Below are 14,314 nucleotides of genomic sequence, written 5' to 3' on the forward strand. Positions count from 1 at the left end.
CTCCCCACCGAATTCCTGCAGTAATTATATAATTTAACAACATACTTCAGATTTGCTATGCACGTAAAAAATTTTGCCCAAAAACATGACAAGTATCTTATAATCAAGAAACAGATCTTATATTTGTGGGGTTTTTTTCCTATTAATAATAACCACTGCAGTTAAGAACACAAAGATTGCCGGCCACGGTGGCTCAGGCCTGCCATCCCAGCACTTTGGGAGGCCGAGGTGGGTGGATCACCTGAGGTCAGGAGTTTGAGACCAGCCTGGCCAACATGGGGAAACCCCATCTCTACTCAAAAGACAAAAATTAGCTGGGCGTGGTGGCGGGCACCTGTAATCCCAGCTACTTGGGAGGCTAAGGTGGGAGGATCACTTGAACCTGGGACCAGAGGTTGCAGTGAGCCAAGATTGTGCCACTGCACTCCAGCATGGATGGCAGAGCAAGACTCTGTCTCAAAAAGAACACACAGATGAACAGGTGGGAAACACCCTGAAACAGTATTATTTTTCCATTCATCATTTTTCCCTGACAGAGTAATCATCTTTGAATATATCCACAACACCTGTCAGTTTTTTAATTTTTTCCTATAGTAAATATGCTGATTGAATTTCTCCTGGAGTCCTTTGAGAATCAGACTAGTCCTGTGTTGTGTTTCAAGTCATCGAAGGAGAAAAAAGAGACTGGAAATAGGGGGCAGAAATTCCAGGAAATTTTCAGTACGACTCTGAAGTTGAATAAAACATTAATAACTTGCGGCTAGGTATGGTGGCTTATGCCTGTAATCCCAACACTTTGGGAGGCCAAGGCGGGCAGATCACTTGAGGTCAGGAGTTCGAGACCAGCCTGGCCAACATGGTGAAACCCCATCTCTACTAAAAATACAAAAATTAGCCGAGCATAGTGGTGTGCGCCCATAATCCCAGCTAATTGAGAGGCTGAGGCATGAGAATCGCTTGAACCCAGGAGGCAGGGGTTGCAGTGAGCAGAGACTGCACCACTGCACTTCAGCTTGGGTGACAGAGAGAGACTCCGTCTCAAAAACATAACAAAACAAAACAAAATTAATAACTTAGGAATCTATTCATATTTCATCGAGAGGCTTTTTTGTTTTTGTTTTTTTAAGACAGGGTCTCACTCTGTCGCCCAGGCTGGAGTTCAGGGGCACAATCTCGGCTCACTGCAACCTCTGCCTTCCAGATTCAAGCAATCTTTCCACCTCAGTCTCCCAAGTAGCTGGGAATACAGGCGAGCACCACCACACCCAGCTAATTTTGAGATGCTTTATTTGAACTTTGATCAAGAGGCTATGCTTACTATGCTAAACTCAACACCCTGCACGGTAATGACCACTTAATGGTTATTAAGAACTTTCATTTTCTTCCTACTCAACACTCATTAAAACTCTATCCCCAGGGCCTTTTATACCTTGACAAAGATGACTTCAGTTAAAAGCAAAATTTTGTAAGAGGCGGGCAATGGTATATCCATCATACCCTTTCAAAGTTTACCACTAACAAACTTCAAGCATCCATCTGAGAGACCAATCTGCCTTATTGTATATTCAAGTCTTGACCTTCCCCCACAGTTTTTGCAAAGATAGTTGATGTAGACTAGATTATCGTGAGACGGAAAGGACTTTGAAAGGCAGGACTCTCTTATGTAGTGGACTTAGAACTGAAGACATGACTTCTTAATAATGAAACTGAAGGTAAGTACTTGTTTATACAACAAAATAAAAACGTTCTATACAGACTTCTGAATCATACTTTAAAAAAATGTGATATTACTGTAACCCTTACCTTCCCCCACCTCCCCAATATCTGCAGTCCATAATTTTGTTTTGTTTTGAGATAGAGTCTCACCTTGTCACCCAGGTTGGAGTGCAGTGGCACGATCTCAGCTCACTGCAACCTCCACCTCCTAGGTTCAAGCTATTCTCCTGCCTCAACCTCCGAAGTAACTGGGATTACAGGGGTTTGCCACCACACCCAGCTACATTTTTGTTTATTTTTAGTAGAAACGGGGCTTTATCATGTTGGCCTGGCTGGTCTCGAACTCCTGATCTCAAGTGATCTACCCACCTCAGCCTCCCAAAGTGCTGAGATTATAGGCATGAGCCACTATGCCCGGCCGATTTTGTTTATTTCATCAAATAAATTTCTCAGAGGAAAAAAAAAATTGTAAAGTATTTTCATTAGCTTTTCCCATTTCTCTTAGAAATAGCCCTGGCTAGGCTGGGCGCTGTAATCCCATCACTTTGGGAGGCCAAGGCGGACTGATCACCTGAGGTCAGGAGTTCAAGACCAGCCTGGCCAACATGGTGAAACCGCATCCTACTTAAAATACAAAAATTAGCCGGGCGTGGTAGCAGGTGCCTGTTATCCCAGCTACTCAGGAGGCTGAGGCAGGAGAATTGCTTGAACCCAGGAGGTGGAGGTTGCAGTGAGCCGAGATCGTGCCATTGCACTCCAGCCTGGGGTACAAGAGCAAGACTTCATCTAAAAAAAAAAAAAAAAAAAAAAAAGAAGAAGAAGAAAAGAGAAAGAAATAGCCCTGGCTAGCATTTATGAAATGTGTTCCAGGTGCCAGGCCCTGTGCTGATTGAACCAAGCAGTCTTATTCCATGTTCAGGTGATCTCATGAAACGGGATGAACCAAGTATCTAAGATCACAGCACTCACACAGGGCCCTGGGGTCATCCCCCTCACCACATTCTCCTCTCTCTCTCTCTTTTTTTTTGAGACAGACTCTCACTCTGTTGCCCAGGCTGGAGTGCAGTGGCACAATCTCGGCTCACTGCAACCTCCGCCTCCCAGGCTCAATCGATTATCTTGCCTCAGCCTCCCAAGTAGCTGGGATTACAGGCATGCACCACCATGCCCAGTTAATTTTTTGTCAAGGCCAACACTGCCCCCTACCCCAAGTGCCACGTCTGAGTCCCCACACGGCCCACCTGCAACTTCCCAGGAAATAAAACTGAGATGACTCAAGAATGCTTAATATCAAATTCTTCTCCTGTGTGATTGATCCAAAATATTTACAGAGTTGAGAGAACTCCTCACCAAGAATGTGAGCTCCGTGCAAGCAGGCGGCTTCTGGCTTGTTCAACACAGTATCTGAGGCCCAGACCCAGGGCTGGTTTCAGTGGACACAGGGTCATTGCATGGAGAAGCCCTGCATTCAAAAGGACCCAAAACTTGGTTTAATGCTCTGCTGTCACTGTCTTGAAATTCCCAGTAAACTTTGAAAAAGGGATCCTGCATTTTATTTTTATTTTATTTCTTTGAGACTGAGTCTCACTCTGTCACCCAGGTTGGAGTGCAGTGGTGCGATCTGGGCTCACTGCAACCTCCACCGCCCGGGTTCAAGCGATTCTCAGCCTCCCGACTAGCTGGGATTACAGGCGCCTGCCACTGCACCCAGCTAGTTTTTGTATTTTTAGTAGAGACGGAGCTTCACCATCTTGGCCAAGCTGGTCTTGAACTCCTGACCTGGTGATCCACCCACCTTGGCCTCCCAAAGTGCTGGGATTACAGGCATGAGCCACCGCACCCAGCCAGGACCCTGCATTTTCATTTTGCACTGGGCACTGCAAATTACGTAGCCAGTCCTGCCTGTCATGGGGCAGGCATCCAAATTATTTGTCCAATATACCTATGAATGAGTTAGTGGAAGCTGCCTTAGAAAATGGGTCAATAAGCCATGACTTACAGGCCAAATCTGGCCTTCTGCCTGTTGTTGTAAATAAAGTTTTATTAAAACACAGCTCCAGCCAGGCACAGTGGCTCATGTCTGTAATCCCAACACTTTGAGAGGCCAAGGCGGGAGGATCACCTGAGGTCAGGAGTTCAAGACCAGCCTGGCCAACGTGGCAAAACCCTGTCTCTACTAAAAATACAAAAATTAGCTTGGGAGGCCAAGGCGGGGGGATCACTTGAGGTCGGGAGTTTGAGACCAGCCTGACCTCTCTCTCTCTTTGGTTGGAGAAACCTCGTCTCTACCAAAAATACAAAATTAGCTGGGCGTGGTGGCGCATTCCTGTAATCGCAGCTACTCGGGAGGCTGAGGCAGGAAAATCACTTGAACCCAGGAAGCAGAGGTTGTGATAAGCCAAGATCACACCATTGCACTCCAGCCTGGGCAATAAGAGCGAAACTCCATCTCAAAAAAAAGTTAAAAATTAGCTGGGTAAGGTGGCGGGCACCTGTAATCCCAGCTACTTGGGAGACTGAGGCAGGAGTATCACTTGAACCCAGGAGGCAGAGGTTGCAGTGAGCTGAGATCACACCACTGTGCTCCAGCCTGGACGACAGAGTGAGACTCCATCTCAAAAAAAAAAAAAAACCACAGCTCCATCCATTTGTGTCTTGTCCATGGCACTTTCACTCTACAACAGAAGAGTTGAGGAATACTGAAAGAACATGGGGTCTACAAAGCCTAAAATATTTACTATCTGGCCTTTTACAGAGAAAGTTCACTGTCCCCTGCTTTAGTAAATTGTCTCTCCAAATTTTCTATCCAAATAACTGTAACAGCAGGAAAGGCAGGTGGCCTCATGAGACCAGGAGGGTAGCCTAAGCTGCAAGCCATAAACAATATATGTCTTAGGGTTTGTGTGTATGAATTTTGCACCCGGGAGCCAAATATATTAGTGTGTTAATACAAAAATATTTTCTCAGCTGGGTACTGTGGATCACACCTATAATCCTAGCACTTTGGGAGGCCGAGGCAGGCAGATCACTTGAGGTCAGGAGTTCGAGACCAGCCTGGCCAACATAGTGAAACCCCATCTCTACCAAAAATACAAAAAATAGCCGGGCGTGTTGGCATGCACCTGTAGTCCCAGCTACTCAGGAGACTGAGGCAGGAGAATTGCTTGGACCTGGGAGGCAGAGGTTGCAGTGAGCTGAGATTACGCCACTGCACTCCAGCCTGGGTAACAGAGTGAGACTCCCTCTCCAAAAAAAAAAAAAAAAAAAAAAATTATCTTTCTGAACAATGCTCCAGGGATGAGTCAAATTTATCCCTTGACAACCCCCGTCTACAAGGATGAGTACACAGAAGGTATGGGCACCCCAGTTTGCAAACCATGCCTTCATTCCTCATCTTTGATATACCCAGTCTGGAAGGAAGTCTCCTGTAGCATTTCAGTGTCCACCGAGCTTCGACCCACACCAATCATTTCTTACCAGCCCAGAAAATCCTGTTAGAGGAGATCCAACAAGGACATTAAATACAGAATCTCTTGTGCACTTATTGTTAACTGACTGTACTAGGTCCATGCCCCATCGCACTGAAAGACTAATGAGGGATCATATTTTTCCCCAGGCAGTTTCAGAAGCTACTGAGAGGCAGGAATTTCAGAGCCCAGAGATGCCTGCAGGAAAGTTTTTAGAAGAGGGATGTTGGCAGAGGCCAGTTTCCTCATGATGGTTGATAGCATTCTATTTCTAACTTGAATGATTTTCAGTATCCCTTTTTCACTGTTAAAATTTTTAATTTACCTTATTACTAGCAGCGATACAAGAAATACATTTTTTTTTCTTTTTAATAGAGACTCAGTCTCACTGGTCTCAAACTCCTGGGCTCAAGCAATCCTCCCTCCTCAGCCTCCCAAAGTGCTGGCATGAGCCTCCAACCCTGGCCCCTTTCTCTTTTGGAGATAGGATCTCACTCTGTCACCAAGGCTGGAGTGCAGTGGCACAATCATGGCTCACTGCAGCCTTGACTTCCTGGGCTCAGGTGATCCTCTCATCTCAGCCTCTCGAATAGCTGGGACTACATGGGTACACTACCACGCCCGGCTAATACTTTTTGTATTTTTTGTAGAGATGGGGTTTCGCCATGTTGCCCAGGCTGGTCTCAAACTTCCAGACTCAAGCAATCCACACACCTTGGCCTCCCAAAGTGTTAAGATTACAGGTGTGAGCCACCGTGCCCGGTCAAGAAATACATTTCCTTAGTCAGGGTGCTGGCTGGATAGTTTCATATGCCACTGAGAGAATTTAGGGGCATTTGCCTCTGACATTTGTGTACATTCTTTCATGTCATAGGTTATGGGGGAGCTTCAAATGGTTTAAAGGGAGTTTTCCTGGATACTTCAGGTTAAACAGAGAAAGTATTGGGGAAAAGAAGGTATACCAGAAAGGGAGACTCTGAGAGAGAAAAAGACAGGCCCCAGAGAAGAAATGAACCACACAACCATGGTGAAATTTCAGGTCTCTGGGAGAACCACTGGCAACAACAAAACAATATCAAAAGGACAATTCATGAAGACATCAAGAAGTATTTGTTCTGTTGGCCGGGCGTGGTGGGTCATGCCTGTAATCCCAGCACTTTGGGAGGCCGAGGTGGGCGGATCACGAGGTCAGGAGATCGAGACCATCCTGGCTAACACGGTGAAACCCCGTCTCCATTAAAAATATAAAAAAATTACCCGGGCATGGTGGCGGGAGCCTATAGTCCCAGCTACTCAGGAGGCTGAGGCAGGAGAATGGTGTGAACCCAGGAGGCAGAGCTTGCAGTGAGCAGAGATCGTGCCACTGCACTCCAGCCTGGGTGACAGTGAGACTCTGTCTCAACAACAAAAAAAAAAAAAACAAAGGACTTATTCTGGGGATTATTAAAGGAGTTTTCTGTGTGTGTGTGTGTGTGTGTGTGTGTGTTGGAAAGGGGAGTAGTTTTATCATTATGTCTTAAAATGAAATAATTCACGGGACCCAAAAGGGCAGCCATTGACAACACAGTTCAGCAAATATACAGTGTGCTGCTTCCTTACAGGTGTTGTTGGCAAAATGCCACACAAAAGTTATCAGCAGCTGACAATACCACAAAAAAACAAACAAACAAAAAAACGAGTGATAGAAACTCGGAAGTAACAATCCTGGTGAGGAGTAACTACAAGTCTCACTGGTGTTTTTGGGAGACCTGTGGGAAGGGCCAGTGGAGGTGAGCCCTCTTGGGACAACTGAACACCACAAAGGGTCATTTCTCCTCTGATCCCAAAGCCCTCGATCTTACACTAACTGCTGGCCAGCAGCCTAGACCAAGTCTCTGTGGAGGAAAGCACTCATTAGTGTAATAGACCGCTTCACCCTCAAACTGGAACTTAAATTGCCAAAATCATTACATGCTTATTACAATAATTCAAACTTCAGACCATAAAATTGATATAGAAGGGGAAGGGGGTGTGGCAGGACCAACAGGTTCATAGTTTGGTTTTTCCACCCTCACCCTCCACAACTCCATGAGATTACAATGAACAAGGGAATTTTTTTTTTCTTTTTTTCTTTTTTTTTTTTTTTTAGGAGAAGGGTGTACTCCTACTATTTCAAACTTAAATATATTCTGAATAAGAAATGGCTTTCCAGTTCTGTTTGGTAAATTCTCTCAAGTCAGATTTTAAGTTGTACACCCAAAAAAAAATCCTTGATTTTTTTTTTAGCATAAGTCTATCCTGCTTTACATAAATAACATACATTACGAGACGGGAATTTGCAACACAAAAAGATGGTTATTCATGTTTCCAAAGGGATCACCATTTGAGTTTCTTTCAATGGGTGCCTCTACTGTTTTGTTCACAATGTGGTTTTGAGTCACCTCAACTTTTCAGAAGCACATGGACTACATACATCAAAGTCCACTTGTGCTTTTATTAAAAGTACCCCAAAACATTTCAAATGTCACCGTATACATCCCAACAGCTATCTTGTTAAAGGCAAAATAAATAAATACACACATACATAAACAACATAATCCTCCTTCATCTGTCAACATTGCCAACCATTCAACAGTACATTCTGCCCCATAAGCCTTTTTAAGCACACTGGGCTCAGCTCGTGGGATTCCTGAAGCTCAATAGCCCTAACACTGTTTTCCAAGGTAGAGATTTCTAAAAGGTGAGATGGAGAAGTACACAGTTGCTTCAAACAGTGTGATCCAGACACAAACACAGTCCCAAAATGCACCAGATATGAAATCTCTGTGCCAGAAACCAGGGTCACTGGCACTATGGAATCAAGAACCATTTTCTGTGTGTAAAGTACTAGGTGCCTAGATCTGCCAGTAAGCATCTACCAGTTTCCTAACATAAGAGTCAGCAAAAGTCAGGAATGAAGCAGCAGGAAAGACAGGGAGTTACACAGTGAGCCTCAACAAAGATCTCAGAGCTGCTGGCCACTAGCAAGGGCCGCCGATTCTTTCTTACGACTTGAAGGTAATCACAGAGGAGAGGTGATGGTTACTGAGAACTTACAACGGCAAAGCTGCTTGAAGCACCTTCACACGCATTCACTTATGGTAACTGTTAAACTCCAGGACAGTGACTATGAAACTTTTCAGATGCCTTTACCCTCTTTTATTTATTTATTTATTTATTTGAGATGGAGTTTTGTTCTTGTTGCCCAGGCTAGAGTGCAATGGCACGATCTTGGCTCACCACAACCTCCACCTCCCGGGTTCCAGCGATTCTCCTGCCTCAGCCTCCCAAGTAGCTGGGATTACAGGCATGCGCCACCACACCCAGCTAATTTTGTATTTTTAGTAGAGACAGGGTTTCTCCATGTTGGTCAGGCTGGTCTCAAACTCCTGACTTCAGGTGATCCGCCTGCCAATCCCAAAGACCTTTTTGTTTATGTGGGTTATATCCACTGATATTTATTGTATTTGAAATTAAAATAAAAAATAGATATTAATATATTTTAAAACAATACTGCTTGGGCAACATAGGTAGGCTCCATTTCTACAAAAAGTAAAAAATTCCACTGGGCCCAGTTTTTCACGCCTATAATCTCAGCACTTTGGGAGGACAAGGTGGGAAGATTACATGAGTTCAGGAGTTCAAGACCAGCCTAGGCAACAAAGTAAGACCTCATTTATACAAAAATCAAAAAATTACCTGGGCATGATGGCACACACCTGTGGTCCCAGCTACATGGAAGGCTGAGGTAGGAGGATGCCTTGAGTCTAGTAGGTTGAGGCTGGAGTAAGCCATGTTCATGCTACTGCACTCTACTCTGGGTGATAGAACAAGCCTTGTCTCAAAATAAATAAATAAATAAATAATTGGCTGGGCATGGCGGCACGCGCCTACAGTCCCAGCTACTGAGGAAGCTGAGATAGGAGGGTTGCTGGAGCCCAGGAGGTTGAGGCTGATGTGAGCCATGATCACACCACTGCACTCAGCTTGGGCGACACAGAGACCCTGTCTCAAAAATAAATAAATAAAAAGAAAAAACAATAGTAAACCTATTACACATTAAACATACATAACATTTTTATGACCAATAACAATATTTTTCCAAAGCAAAAAAAAAAAAAATTAGTGAAAAGCATGGCATTGTTTTACAATTTTGCAATCTCCTTAAGGTCTGGGCTTACCAAAGACAGCTGGACTTTCCTATCTGCATCCGTGTTCAATCTGTTGTACCATCTCAGCTTATGTAGACACAAGAAAACTTCACTATAGTCTTGTGAGAATGAGAATGAAATGGGAAAATTAATATCTTAGTATTATTATGAAAATAGTTTTGACCTTGCAGACCTCCAGTAAAAGTCTTGGGGACTGCTGGGGGCACCCAGGCCACACTTTCAGAACCTCTGCCTTATGAGTTAGGAGATATTATCTCCATTTTTCAAATGGGCAAACTGAGACAGAGAGATCAAGAAATTGTCCAAGGCCATACTGCTAGAATAGCTCAGAGTAGCTAAAATGCAATGAGCATAACAGATTTAACCTCATTTGTTTGTTGCAAGGATTGAATGAGATCGTGAATATAAAGAGTGGGACATCCTGCTTGTCTTATCACAAATGCCCAATAACATTAATGTTTCCCTGCCAGGTGCGGTGGCTTATGCCTGTAATGCCAGCACTTTGGGAGGCCGACGCAGGTCGATCACGAGGTCAGGAGTTTGAGAGAAGCCTAGCCAACATGGCAAAACCCTGTCTCTACTAAAAATACAAAAATTAGCTGGGCGTGGTGGTGGGCGCCTGTAATCCCAGCTACTTAGGAGGCTGAGGCAGGAGAATTGCTTGAACTCGGGAGATGGAGGCTGCAGTGAGCCAAGATCACGCCACTGCACTCCAGCCTGGGTGACAGAGCAAGACTCCATCGCGAAGAAAAAAAAATAATGTTTCCCATTTGGCAAAAGCTGGTAGAAAAGCTGGAGAAACTTCCCACATTTCTGATCAACTCATCACACATATGACACCAGCAAGAAAAAATAAAATTCCACCACAGGTATTGTGCAGAGGAGCAGCTTTTCCTCATAGACCAAACCTTGGCCCATTCCTCAGCACAAAAGCAGCCTTTGATGACTCAGAAATGCAGGGCCTTATTCCAGCCTCCGTTAGGCAAATTACACTGGTGGACTGGGCATCTGTCACCTTGTTCCTCGGGAAACTTGAGCAAGCCAACAAACCTGCTCCATTATTTACAGCATTGTTTTTGCATCACGCTGTATTTACAAGGAACCCTCAACAGACAAAAATGACGCCGCTAGTGTGTGCAGCCAAACCTTTAACAGGAACCAGCATCTGCGGTCTTGCTGGCCAGGTGCTCAGCACTCTCGGGCTCTCCTTGTTCATCAACTTTCTTAGCCCACGTGGCCCACCCACTCCTGCCTCCGGTGGGCCCACAGGGTGCAGGTCACTTCCCTTCTGCGGATTTGGGAAGTGGTCACACACTTGGGGAAGTGGGACTAGTGACGTTCAGACCACCACACTCTTAAAAGGCTGCCCCTAAACAGCAGGCAAGAGCAAGAGGAGCCTGAGCTATCGCTTCCACCCAAGTGCAGGTCACCAGATCTCTCTCCAGCAGGGCTGCAGCCGGCCTCAACTTCCAACCTGACCCCCTATCCCCTGCCCTTACACACCCCAGTCCATTCTCCAACCACAGCCAAAGGGGTCCCTTAAAAGTGCACACCAGGCCGGGTGCAGTGGCTCACGCCTGTAATCCCTACATTTTGGGAGGCCGAGGTAGGCGGATCACCTGAGGTCAGGAGTTCGAGACCAGCCTGGCCAACATGGTGAAACTCCGTCTCTACTAAAAATACAAAAATTAGCTGGGTGTGGTGGCGCACGCCTGTAATTCCCGTTACTCGGGAGGCTGAGGCAGGAGAATCGCTTGAACCCGGGAGGCAGAGCCGAGACCACACCACTGCACTTCAGCCTGGGCAACAGAGCGAGATCCGTCTCAAAAAAACAAAAGTGCACAATGGGTTAAGGTCAGTTTTAGCAAGGTTTCCCCTACTCAGTTGAAACCAAAACCAAACTCCTTATTTTGGCCTATAAAAACCCGCCTCACCTGGCAGATGCCCACCTCTCCTGCCACAAACAAGGCTTCTCCCCTCCGCTTTGGTCTCTCTAATCCACCTGTAGCGCCCCTCCAGGACCTCCAGCAGCTAGAATGTCATGTCCTTGAAGAGGCTTTGCCAAATCAAAAGTTGCCACTCCACCCGGTTGTATTTGAGACTTCAGAGAGCTTCTTACTCTAGAAGTTCTCTTCATTTTACTTGTATATTGCATGTTTCCCTCCCTCCGCATCCCCCTCCTAGAAGGTAAGCCTCCTGGAGAACAGGGGCTCCTCCTGGTCCCCCGCGACATCCCCAGCGCCCAGCACCGAGCCCGGCACAGACTAAACACTCGGCTAACGCGGATCGAATGAATGAATGGAGCCGCGGCGCCGCGTTGCCGCAGGAATCCCGGGCAAGCGATCCTGGCGCGTCCGCACCGTCCCGGGCGGCGGGGCCACAGGGACGCACGGTTCGGGTGGCCAAGCGGGACTCGACCCGCACCCCCACCCGGCCGCGCGTCCGGCCCGGACGCCCCAGGTGCCTCCCCGGAGCGCGAGCGCCCCCACCGCCTACCCGGGCCGACGGTTTCCCCGCACTCACCATCGTGGCTGGGCCGCGGCCGCCCCCGCCTTGCGAGCAAGGAGCGCTGGAGAAGCGAGGGCGAGAGGCGAGCGCAGACGCCGGTGCGGCTGACAGGTGAGACGCCCGGCTTAGACCATGGCTGCTTCCCACAATGCCCTCGCGCTGAAAGTTTGCAGACTCCTCCCAGCGCGGCTGCCTCCTCCCTGCACGCTCCTCCCCGCTGCCTCCTCCCCGCGCGCTCCTCCCCGCTCCCCCCCTCCTCGCCCTTCTGCTCTCCTTCTTTCTTCCTTTCCCCTTCCTCCTCCCTTCTCCTCCTCCTCCTCCTCCTCCCTCCTTTCTGCCTCTCCCCTGTACCCCCTCCCCGCCCCCACCTCGGCCGCAGCTGTTTCCGCCCCGCGCCGGCCGCACCTGGAGCGAATGCACCTGCGCGCGCGCGCGTCTGTACCCCGACAGACCGCAGCTCGGCGCCGGTGGGCAGGCGAGAGTGTGTGGCCCGCTAAGAACTCCCTGCGCGGGGAACTCCCTGCGCGGAGAACACCGGGGACCTTTCGCGATGCTGCCGCGCGATCGTGTCCTGTATTCCTTCCACAAACGTTTATCAGAGCTGGGAAAGATACTTCCGATACACTCGCAGAAAGTGCCGGGGACTGTCTCATCCTAAGCCTTCCAGGGAGGGAGCAGTTGGAAGAGAAGGAACTAGAAGCGATTTCTTATCCCCTTCTGCCCCCATTTCACTTTTTTAAAAGTAAGCTCTGCAGTCTAAGGGCAAAGATTTTAAGCAGGTCCCCATTTATTTATTTATTTATTTATTTAGAGACGGAGTGTCGCTCTGTCGCGCCGTCTGGAGTGCAGTGGGGCGATCTCGGCTCCCTGCAACCTCCTGCGTTCAGGGTGATCCACCCGCCTCGGCCTCCCAAAGTGCTGGGATTACAGGCATGAGCCACTGCGCCCGGCAGCACGCCCCCCTTTTAAGAAGTCTCTCCTAAGAAGTTGTGGTGTAGAAAGTTCGTTCTCCAATTTCTCTCTTCCCCTTGACTTTTCTTAAATCTAGGGCGTTGAGAGTCTCTAAACCCCCAAGCTGTAAGCAGAGTTTTTTTCTTTTTTCTTTTAATTATATTTACCAGATAGACTAGATGTAAGCAGAGTTTTGAATGCATATTTATGGTTTTGAGAAAGGGAGTCCACTGGTTTTATCAAATAGCTAAAGAGATCCTAGACCCTGCAAAAGTTAAGAATCATTTCCTGGGCCAGGCGTGGTGGCTCAAGCCTGTAATCCCAACACTTTGGGAGGCCGAGGTGGGCGGATCGCTTGAGACCAGAAGTTCGAGACAAGCCTAGCCAACATGGTGAAACACCGTCTCTACTAAAAATACAAAAATTAGCTAGGCGTGGTGGCACACGCCTGTAGTCCCAGCTACTAGGGAGGCTGAGGCAGGAGAGAATCGCTTGAACCCGGGAAGCAAAGGTTGCAGTGAGCTGAGATCATCTAGCCTAGGTAGCAGAGTGAGACTCAGTCTGAAAAAAAAAAATAATAATAAGTCATTTGCTGGGTGGTCCCTGGAACCCCAAATCAGTGAAAGTCCTTCCCAGGATGTGTTGTCTACCTTCCTAGGAATGTAGGCCCACCCACGTGACTGAAAATAAGGGAAACTCCATCCACCACTGCATTCATACTGCAAATATTCATCACTCTAGGCCAGGCCCTACAACAGGAGCCTGGGGGACCCAGCTGGGAACAAACAGGTGGTCTGTCTCCTGGAGCTTACAGTCTCTTGTGGGACAACACATAATAAGTAAATAAAATATAAGAAATTAAGATGAGTGGTAAGAAGGAGATATTTGAGTTCCTGGGATGGGCACAGGGAAGCTACATTGATTTAGCTGAGTGGTCAGGTAAGTGCCCCCTGGGGAGGTGACAGAAGACTTGGATGTGAGAAGCCAGTGCTTTGAAGAAGAAAAAAAAAAAAGTCCTTCTGGAAAGACTTCAAAAAAGGCCTCTATGTGAGTTAAGTGCCAGGAGGCCTAGAGGTGGGCAGGGGCCAGAGGCAATGAGTGTTCTCTACATGAGGGCATCACTGCAAGCCCCCAGGAAAGCCACAGCCTCCAGCCTCAAAGCTCTCAAACCTGGACTTGCGGAATCTGCCGGGGGCATTGGAAGAGGTCTATTTGACAACAGTTAAACCCCAGGCGATGGGATGATTTTGCTTCCTGAAAGAAATGGAATCTAGGACAGCTACTTTTTAACCCCTGTGTTCTTCCCCCAGGGTCTGTTCCTTCCCTATCTCAGGACATTATGCTTTATCTAACTAGATAGACTCTAATCTTTGTGCTTCTCCTCCTTTCTAGGTAACTTCAGGGCAGGGCCCAGCTCTGTGCCACCATCCAGAGCCTTCTGCTGTAAGATTTTCTTTGCTAGTGGGAAAGAAATGGAATTAT

At 47.3% G+C, this 14,314-nt stretch overlaps 1 protein-coding gene across 1 annotated transcript in view; it reads right to left on the minus strand.

Annotated features, from left to right (window-relative positions):
• The window catches only part of AP1S3 (adaptor related protein complex 1 subunit sigma 3), an 81,836-nt gene extending 69,763 nt beyond the window's left edge, over nucleotides 1-12,073 (minus strand). The window contains exon 1 of the mRNA XM_063648410.1: nucleotides 11,897-12,073. Within this exon, the coding sequence (XP_063504480.1) occupies nucleotides 11,897-11,899 (3 nt within the window). The 5' untranslated portion in view covers nucleotides 11,900-12,073. The remainder of the gene's footprint in view (nucleotides 1-11,896) is intronic.
• Nucleotides 12,074-14,314: the final 2,241 nt, after the last annotated feature.

The sequence above is a fragment of the Pongo pygmaeus genome, chromosome 11 (assembly GCF_028885625.2).
Source record: "Pongo pygmaeus isolate AG05252 chromosome 11, NHGRI_mPonPyg2-v2.0_pri, whole genome shotgun sequence".
NCBI classification, from domain to species: Eukaryota; Metazoa; Chordata; class Mammalia; order Primates; family Hominidae; genus Pongo; species Pongo pygmaeus.